The following is a 10267-nucleotide window of genomic DNA, read 5'->3' as shown; positions in this document are numbered from 1 at the left end:
TCGACACAAAAAAATAATAAACTCCATGTGAGATTCGAACCCTTTCTTGATAATAATGTTTCCTTTCAAGTGCTAGGCTCTACCGATTGAGCCACGCTGGTGCATGTAATTATTCCAGGTATTAATCAACTATATAGGTACAATTTAGCGATGTTCCACTTTTTCATTAAAAAGTTGTTGTTTTAGATATAAAGGACACACTAAACCAAGTTCATTTTTTAGGGTAAAATTTGTATAAATTACAACAATAACAAAAAACATAATTTTTTTTTGGTATGAAATGTCCTTCTTGGGGATTCCCTGCTTTTCCAAACTGAAAACACCCATAAATTTCGCATATTTGACTTTTATCCTTTTTGAGGGTTGAATTAACTATCTTTCACACATATCATGATATATAATAATCGAGATATTGATCAAAAAGCAAATTTATTTTTTGTTTTTAAAGGAAATTTTATTCTTTCAGCACTTTTTGAAATTGGCCCTTCTGTGAACAAAAATATGGGGAAATTGGCCTTACCTCTTTATAATCATTTGGACTACTAACGATAAGACAAAACGCATTATCTAACCAAACATCACAGAAACATCAATAATAAATACATGAATGTTGGATGTGCAAAATACCGAAACACATCGTATAGCAATGCAAATTCACACTCGGTATAACATTCATATTCGGGACCTGGTCACGTTTGGTAATTAGCATACATACGACCTGTTTATCTAGTAGATAAATGACGAATTTACTTCCTTACTCGTTTATCAGTGTCGACTAAATAATTGTTTATGCTACTTGAAAATGTTATAATCTGAAATATTGAATGTTGATAGTGTAAAATGAATATTTTTTATGGTTGCATGTGTTCACGTTTCAAATGTCTGTTCTACAAATCTTTAAAATGATTAAGAGAAGTAGCTACTTTGTACTGCAACTAGAACTCATGACGTCAAAGCATACCATTACTTCAATGTATCGGAAGTTACAGCATGGGTAGTTGTTTAGTAAAAATAATCAATCAACTATTAATCGATCTATTGTAAAAGATAAGTAAAGGATTCTCTTTAAATTAAGAAATGTCATAAAGATGAGCAATTTTCGAACTATTTGTCACTAAAAGCTGTTTCCGAATCTTGTGAAAGAAAACTGTTGATGGTGCATTAAGACCATTGTCTTTGTTCAGAATTTGTTTGTATTGTTTACCATCAGGAGATAGGATGAGGACATTACACGATTCACGACAAACGACAAAAATATTTCCGTTATCGTCTGTAGTTATACCTCGTGGTTCCTTTAAAATAGTTTCCTCCTTAAACTCCCACACCAGTGTTCCATTGTACAAGCAGCAAGATACTTTGTGTTTTTCTGGATTTGTAAAGTAAATCTTGTCAGCATGGGTTGAGACATATGAATTCGTAGGTAGTGCAGTGTTTGGTATTGTAGTGATTCTGTAGTTTGTACATGATATTAAACGCAAATCTTGGTGTTGTACACAGCAGATCAACGATTTTCCGTCATATGTTATGCCATAGGGACATATTGGTAAGGGAATGAACTCTATGACCTTTCTTGTTTGCAGGTCAACAATAATGATACCTGTGCGTTGTCTATTTTTCATTTTCTTGCCTGTTGTTACAGCTACTGTGTCATCATCCAAAAGTTCTACATCAAAAGTGCAATATTGAACGGGTAGTTGAATGATGTAATCAGTTTTCCCTTCAATATCCAATGCGATTAGCCTATCATTGGGGTCACTGTAATCTGTGAAAAGGTATCCACCTGTTCTGGTGATCAAGCATCCCATAAGCGAACTAGATGTTGTGTCTAACTTCTGTTTGAAGTAAACTGAAATGGTGTTTATTGATGGCATTATTTTAGATAATGCTATCTGAGCTTGCTTTGTCTTCTTGCTAAGAATAATTGTTGAAGGTGATGGAGATTCCTGAACAATGATCGAACCAAATTTTTTGACCGCTGTGAGAATGTCCAGTATCTTTTCATCTATTGACATATGTATGCTCACTTGTTCAAGACTTTTATTTCCAATCATTGACTGAAGACACTTTTCGTTTTCGATGATCTTTGATTTAATAGTCGTCATGCCAAGAAATGTTTGTAAATCGGAAGCGTGTTTTTTCATGATCCCAATTTCTGTGCTGTATTTATCCATATCCTTTTCTTGATCTTTTAATGAAGAAATGATTGATTCATTGTGAACGTGAAACGTATGCTGTGTTTGTTCAAGTTCTTTTATGAAATCTTTTTTCAATTTGTCAAGATACTGGATAATCTGCATTCTTATGTAATCGATTTCATTAGTAATTTTCTTCTTCTGAGTTTGAAAAGTTTTAAAATTATCCTCTCTATCTTTCCGAATTCGTTTGATGTTACCAAGCCCATCTTTCAATCTTTGTTCAAGATCTCGAAAAAGCTCGGAACTTTTGACTTCGCTGATAATGTCTTCTAGTGGAATAACCTCAGAACATTTTCCATGCTCCTTTATGCACTTGTAACAGATTGGAGACTCGTGTTTCATACAATATTGTTGGTATTTTTCATTGTGATATATGCAGAACTGTTGTATATCGGTTACAAAGGTCGGTAAGGAGTGATATTGTGCTATAGGGATGGTTGTATGACCTCGTGTTGCCCTTGATAAACTGTGATGTTCTAAACATTCAGAACACAGTGCCTCCTCACATTCCGGACACCAATATTTGGACGATGATGTAAGATGCCGCAGATCACATATAGAACAAACTGATGTATTTGTTGCCATTATTGTTGGAAGAAACTGTAAAAAAAAGGTTATTGTTTTTACTTTTCAAAATTGAATCAAGCATAAAAATACATGAAAAACAAATGCAAAATCAATGCCTATTATACGATGACAAATACTATAAAACGATTTTATATCAATAAAATTACTCAATTAATATTCAGAAATATTGCCCTAATTTTGTTCGGAACAGAGACTATTTGTTATGTTAATGTCTTTTGTAAATTATTATTACCCTTTGTGCTAATATCGATCGTTAGTAGTAAGTATCCATCTAAAATTGGTTTGTTTTGTAAATCTTAGCAAACATGGTAAATTGATTTTTGGATTATGGTTGCGCACATTTAAAAAGTAAAATATTGTTTTTTAAAAACTCCAATGAAAATTCAAAACGAAAAGTTCCTAGTTATCAAAATGCAAAATCAAAAGCTCAAACACATCATACGAATGGAAAACAACTGTCATATTCTTGACTTGGTACAAACATTTCCTAACGTAGAAATTGATGGATTAAAACTTATTAATAGCTAGCTTGACTTTTAAACATACTGTTTTTGCTATTTTCTACATTAAATCTATATATATAACAGTATGTAAGTACCTGTTGTTTCTTCTAGATTCTGGTTTGTCACACATTTGAACGGCTTGGAATTAAATCATTCCAACTAAAATCAAAAAGAAAATTTTCACTGTCATTGTAATAATAAGGTACAAAAATGCAGAGCTGCAACACATAGTAGTAGTGTATATTCTATCAACGACCTCTTAGCTTTTTTTGATAAAGGCGTTTCTAGTTATATTACTACGGGTTAAAATATCCTCTGCTTTTCAAAAGATTTATAAATTTGTGAACGGCAATTACAATGAAGAAATATCTATATATGTAAACTCTTCCATTGTTGATTCATCGATAACCCTAACATAAACATGATTGATTCATTCGTTTTAATTAGAAAAAGACCTTTCCTTGATGGCAGAAATACATTTCGAACAATTAAACTAGTTATTACATTCTAGAAACAAGCAAGCTTTGAAGGATAGTCTCGGGGTTTCCATTACAATGAATATCCCAGCTTTTTGTGTGCTATCGAAACTCTTATCCCATGTCCCTCTGATTTCGTTAATTACCTGGTCGTCATTGACACTTGAGATGTGGTAAGAAGGAAGATTTTTTTGACGACGGAAGAGAATGTTTTGAAGGAATGTAGCCTTTTGTCTTTTCACCTTTTAATAGTTTTAACATTTTTTTCTAAATTTTGTCGACTTTTGAATATTTTTTTTGTGTCTTTCGCAATTGCATAGCTTTTTAGTTTTACATAATAACATTGTTTTTTTTCCACAACATACAAAGACATTATGTGGTTTTCACAAAGGCGACTGTTCGAGATCATAAATTATAATATACCAGTCCCGGGCCGCTTAATAAACCCAGAATAACAGCAGCCAAACAAACATTTGATTTGATCTTGAACCATGTTAACTATCGTACCCTTGTAAACACATAACAACTGACTCAAAACACACTTCATTCCACTGGATATTTGCAAATAATTTCATTCAGCAACCGAGATCACTACGGCCATATCGATGTAGGGTTTGTGTTTTCCAGACTTTTTTGTATGGTGTGCTAAGTCGACTTATACGTCTGTCTGTTCAAAGTCATTATTTTTTCTTTTATTCCCCTGTCCCCTGATATCTTGTGCGTCATTTCTTTATTGTCTATATGTGAATGTACTATCTATACAATTGCGCACATCTTTTAACAAAGAGGCTGATACTTTATATTTAATCTAGATATACATTTTCATTCCAATGTTTGTCAATTAAATGTATATCTTTATTGATCAAACAATAAACAATTAAATCATCATGATCATGTAAAAATAATATTAAATACACAAATTAAACACTTACATCTGATTAACGAAGGAAAAATAATGTGATACAACAAAGATGTTTCACTGAAAGCCAAAAAAATAATAACATACAACCAGAAGTCTTCAAATGAACCAGGAAGTATATTCATTTATGATCGATGACGTGGCAATGTAATAGTTTGAACAACTATTAGCTTTGTTAAAAAGCTGTCTGTTCTTAAAATAAAGGTGTTTAGCATTGCCTGTATGAATAAAATATATAGTATTAGTAAATTTAACGTAGATAGGGTGTCTTCTTCCATCTTGGATTTGGAAATACAAAAAAAAAGGTCTAGATCTTTAATAGAATTTTATATTTATGGTTGTATTTTACAAAAAACAGAAAACTTTTGTTTGATTAAATTTTTTCCAACTTTGCATCATTACAACTCAAATGAAAGTGCGTATAATTCAGATAAAGGTACTTTTACAAAAGAATGTGATAGGAATTCACCTATTTAATTATGTAGCAAGAAAACGGATCCAGTGACCTCATTTTTCTTTTTCTTAACCGAAAGCATACTATGAAAGATATCTTCTTATAAATTGTCTCAAAACTATATGGTGTAGTTTAAGGTTTATTGCAGAAAATTGGATTTTCCATGCATAATCTATACAAAATCTGTCAATTTTGAACACTGTAGGGCGTATTTTTAAAAAGCATGACATAAACTACATTTTGTCAATGTTCCAAAAAAATCTATGAATTATAATTTAGACACCTTTATGTGTATATCCGTTCATCTTATTTTAGTATTTGTTGTTAAGAATGACGTCTTAAGTTATTTATTTTACGAAATATTAAGGGTGTATCAGTCATGGCTAACTATAAGCGATTTCATATAATTATAAAATAAATTTGAATGGCTCACTTAAAATCATATTCTTTCTTTAGCGTTGGTTTGCATTGATTTTCACAAGAAGAAATTACATAACATGAGTTTTACCCAACGATGAACGCATTTTCATTTTTAGCGTCCACAGATTCCTTTTAGCTTCTTAAAAATGTTTCAAAATCAAACCCCGAAAGACAACTTTATTCAAAAGTTAAAACTCTGAAAGGTAAACAGAAGAAACAGACATAGTTACACCCTAAACAAATTGTATACCATAGTATTTGATTAAATATTGACTGATCTCTAATATATAAACTGGTCCACCTGTCTATATCATACATGTAACTATTAGGAATGAACATAATAACAATTCTGATATCATTTAAAGAATAACATCGAAGTTTTTCTTAAGGAAAGCAGATAAATCTTCTTCTCAGACCTTGTCAATCGTCACCAGTGTCTGAGCAGAAAGTTGATGAACCAGGCGTATGTCAAAGAGCGTCTTGTATTTTGTCTACAAAAGTTCATCGGAAGGTACCAATACCTTGATTCCGTATCAACTTCACAAATAATTCAAGATGGTCGTAAAGTATAGAATCTGCGGACTGATGTTGTTAATGACGTGTTATAGTGTCTTAAATAATATTACTTTTATTGTTAAGTCTATTCTTTGCGATATTCATTTGACGTGACTCAGTACTAATGTACTTTTAATGACACTTACCTACTTTTAATGACACAATTATGTTTTATCTACCTGTTTTCCGTAAAACACGCGATTCCAGTTGGCATTAAAGATAATCTAACCAAGTGTCTGTTAGGGTAAGGATTCGGTCCCAGCACTTAGAATCTTTCAATCCTTTATAGGTTGATTTTACATATATCAATAAAAATCGTGTAATAAAAAGGCAAAATGAGGTTCTTAAATTTGATGTATGTCTTTGTGTGCTTCCTTGTTACATTTGTTTGTTTTTATAGTGATTAAGATGATACAATATTGATTGCTGTACCCCTATTTATTGACATTTTTACTATAATGTCTGTTTGTTTTGATCACGCATATGCATCGTTGTCAATATAATGGAATTTGATACAAGTGAGAGGTTTAGCTAGCTATAGAACCAGGTTCAATCCACCATTTTCTTAAAAAGAAAATGCCGGTACCAAGTCAGGAATATGAAAGTTGTTATCCATCTGTTAGATTGTTTGAAATTTGATTATGGACTTTCCTTTTTGAAATTTCCTCGCTGATTCTGCTTTTTGTTTGCTGTATATCATGTTGTTTTTTCGTTTATTGTTTGGTTTATCGATCAGAGCGTTAGTTTTTCTCGTATGAACTGTTTATGAATTTTATAGATTGATGTGTGCTATAGGGTTTGCTCGTTGTTATAAGCCGAACGGTAACCTATATATGTTGATATAAAGTCACCTTATATAGACATGAACATAAATACTGATAGTCTGAATAATGTACAAAACAATGAACGAAAAGCAACCATAATACAAAGTATCAAATGACAACCCCGTAATAAAGTTACATTATATCGAAAGGTAGAAAAAACACCATACGTTCCTTTATAAGAAGATCGTGAAAGATAAACAGTCTGAAGGGTAGAAGACCATAGCTGTCAACTGACTTGATATTTTTTAATATGATCACGGAAATTAACAACTTACTGGAGATTTTTTGAAACTATGAATTCAGCATATCTCATCAGAATTTTATCCAATTTTCAATCGTTATTCAATGGGAATTATTTACCTTATAGCTACATATGACTATATATTGTACATTTATACATTCTTCATTGTTCAACATTAAATCGTTTTTCGTTTAGGCCTGTTTAATGGATATCAAAACAATAATGTTCTTACTCATTGAAGAATCGAATAATAAATAACAATTATTTAGCTAAATGTAGTATAGAGTGGTGCCACACTTCCACTTCAAATAGTTTGGATCGTTATATAATGAATGTCAGTAAAAATGTATCAATTTAATAGAAAATACAATTCATATCAAGTTTTTGCTGCCAGGTTTGACCTAAAATACTACTAAGTTACAAATAAGCCTTCATTTAAGCCGTACAAATCTGATAAATATTACTTTCAAACACACTAACAATAGGATTATGCAATTTAAACAGTTTTCTGATATATTTTGTTAATTGATGGCAATGCGATAAAGATATGCAACGTTTTGGTCACTTGTCACAAGAAGCAGTTTCTCTAAATTGTCAATGAAAATCGCAGCTGGTACTCTGAGACCATCTTCCTTGTTTAGTATTTGTTTAATATATTTACCATTAGCGGATATGACAAGAACATTACACGAATCCCGCCCAACAACGAAAATATGTCCCTTGTCGTCTACCGTAATTCCACATGGTGTTTTTAAAAGATTTTCATCCTTAAACTCCCACAACGGTGTCCCATCGTATAAACAGCAAGATACTGTGTGCTTATTCGGATTGGTAAAGAAAATTTTGCAAGCATAAGTTGAGACGTAAGAAAACCAAGGTAATACTGTGTTTGGTACAGTGGTTATACTGTAATCTATACTTGATATCATATGTAGGTCTTTGTCCTCAACACAGCAGATCAACCATATACCATCAAAAGTAATACCATAGGTATGATTAGGTAGGTCTATAAACTTTGTTACGTTTCTTTTAGTTAGATCAACAATGCTGATTCCTCTTCTTTTGCCAAAGCCGACTGACTTGCCAGTTGTTACAGCGACTGTGTTTTCATCTATAAGCTCTACATCAAAAGCGCTATATGGACTTGAAAGTTGGATGATATATTCGGTATTGCATTGAGCATCTAATTTTACCAGCTTTTCATTGGCGTTAAAGTAATCTGTGAAAATGAATCCCCTTTTTTGTGTCATAGTACATCCTCTTGACCATTTACTTGATGTGTCTATTTTCTGTTCCAAAGCTATTGACAAGTTGTTTATTGATTGTATTGTGTTTGTTATTGACGCAAGCGCTTGTTCATTCTTGTGACTTTGCATGTTGGTTTTATCAGGTGAAGATTTCTTAATTAAAATCCTACCAAATGTATTGACAAATGTAAGAATGTTCTTGATCTTATCATCTATGGTCAATTGTAAAGTAACATATTCCAGACTTTTATTTTTAATCATTGATTCCAGACGTATGTCGTTTTCTGTGACTTTAGATTGAAGAACTCGCATACCAATGAAGGTTTGGAGATCGGATGCATATCGCTTGATGGTTTGGATTTCCATGCAGAATTGTGTCATCGTCTTCTCTTGATCTTTGAGTGACGAAACCACTGTCTGAATGACGTCGTTATGATACTTTACAATTTTTGCAAGTTCTTTCATGACATCATATTTCAATGTATCGAGATGCTGGTTTATCTGTTGTTTCATACCATCAATTTCCAACGTTATTTTAATCGCCTCGTTTTGAATAGATGTAACGTTCATCTCCCTGTCCTCTCTAATTCTTTTGATATTTTCGAGAGTATCTTTTAAACTAACTTCTACATTTTCCAAAAGCTTCGACGTTTTAACACCGCTGACGACGTCTTCAAGTGGGACGACTGCATTACACTTTCCATGCTCTATTATGCATTTGTAGCATATAAGGCATTCGTGTTTTATACAATATTGTTTGTACTTTTCATTGTGATGAATACAAAGCTGTTGTAAATCTCTTACAAAATTAGATAAGGATTGGTATTGTGATATCGGAATGATTTTATGTTTTCGTGTTCCCTTTGATAGACCATGATATTCCATACAGTCAGTGCAAAGTGCTTCCTCACACTCCGGGCACCAGTGCGTAGATGGTTTAGTTTCATGCCGTAGTTCACAAATAAAACAAAGGGATGAATTTGAAGCCATCGACGATAGAAACAACGCAACTAAAATACATGTAAAATAAGCATAGTTTAATATTAGAATTGATAAAGGGATAAAAAATAAAATTATTGCAAAAAAAATCAAAAAAAAATTAACACGTTGAAAGTGGAAGTTTCTATCAATTTTAGACAAACCATTGGCATAACTATGTCCGTTTACCTTTTATTTTGCACCTCGTAATTTGTTTGTTATTGTGTACCAATATTGTGAATAACTTTACATTATTTATAAATGGGTATAGATTTATTGTTATGTTCTGTAATTTGTCTGTAATTTTTAAAGTTTATTCTCTACAAATTTTGTTAAATAAAACATGAACGAGTTTATCGTTTTTCTGTCTATACATTATCCAGTTTGTCAACATCTTTGCTGTTTTTATAAGTCACGAACATTTTATAGAGTACAAATGTATCTGCTAAAAATAGAACATAACTTTACGATACTTTGTATTCTAGAAATGATAATCTACTTCTGCTTAAAAAATTATCAACTTATCAAAAAGATATTCTACACATAAATGTATCGATAAAAGTTCATGTAGTTTTTCATTTAAGAAAACAAACCTTCAACGAAACAAGGAAGTATGTTAATTGATTTACCACGTGATTAACGTCGTCAAAATAGTAGTATCAACAAGTAAACATTCCGTCAATTCTTTAAAGCCCAGCATTGTGTTAAAACTTTAATTTTAACATTTATCAAAAGCATTACAAAAGATTAAAATATAATTAAACTTGAATAGTTTTCTTTCGTACAAAAATTTGCTCGAATGTGTAGATCTTTTAACTTTTTTATTCATCAGACCAATTATTTTAAGACTTTAAGATCGTTGAAGCA

The 10267-nt window shown here is 31.7% G+C and overlaps 2 protein-coding genes across 2 annotated transcripts; both read right to left on the bottom strand.

Moving 5' to 3' along the window:
* Window positions 1-512: 512 nt before the first annotated feature.
* On the bottom strand, window positions 513-3445 carry LOC134684140 (uncharacterized). The gene is made up of 2 exons (XM_063543423.1): window positions 3382-3445; window positions 513-2795 (listed from the first exon to the last, which is right to left on the bottom strand). Exon 2 carries the CDS (start codon window positions 2778-2780, stop codon window positions 1071-1073), a length of 1710 nt encoding a protein of 569 aa, XP_063399493.1. The 5' UTR covers window positions 2781-2795; window positions 3382-3445; the 3' UTR covers window positions 513-1070.
* A 4251-nt stretch (window positions 3446-7696) lies between these two features.
* LOC134684863 (uncharacterized) lies at window positions 7697-8935 on the bottom strand. Its single transcript, XM_063544172.1, has one exon. The coding sequence runs from the start codon at window positions 8933-8935 to the stop codon at window positions 7697-7699; it is 1239 nt and encodes a 412-aa protein (XP_063400242.1).
* Window positions 8936-10267: the final 1332 nt, after the last annotated feature.

This window comes from Mytilus trossulus, chromosome 9 (assembly GCF_036588685.1).
Source record: "Mytilus trossulus isolate FHL-02 chromosome 9, PNRI_Mtr1.1.1.hap1, whole genome shotgun sequence".
Classification (NCBI taxonomy): Eukaryota; Metazoa; Mollusca; class Bivalvia; order Mytilida; family Mytilidae; genus Mytilus; species Mytilus trossulus.
The sequence above is the reverse complement of the archived record's forward strand: the minus strand, read 5'-3'. Positions and strand labels throughout refer to the sequence as shown.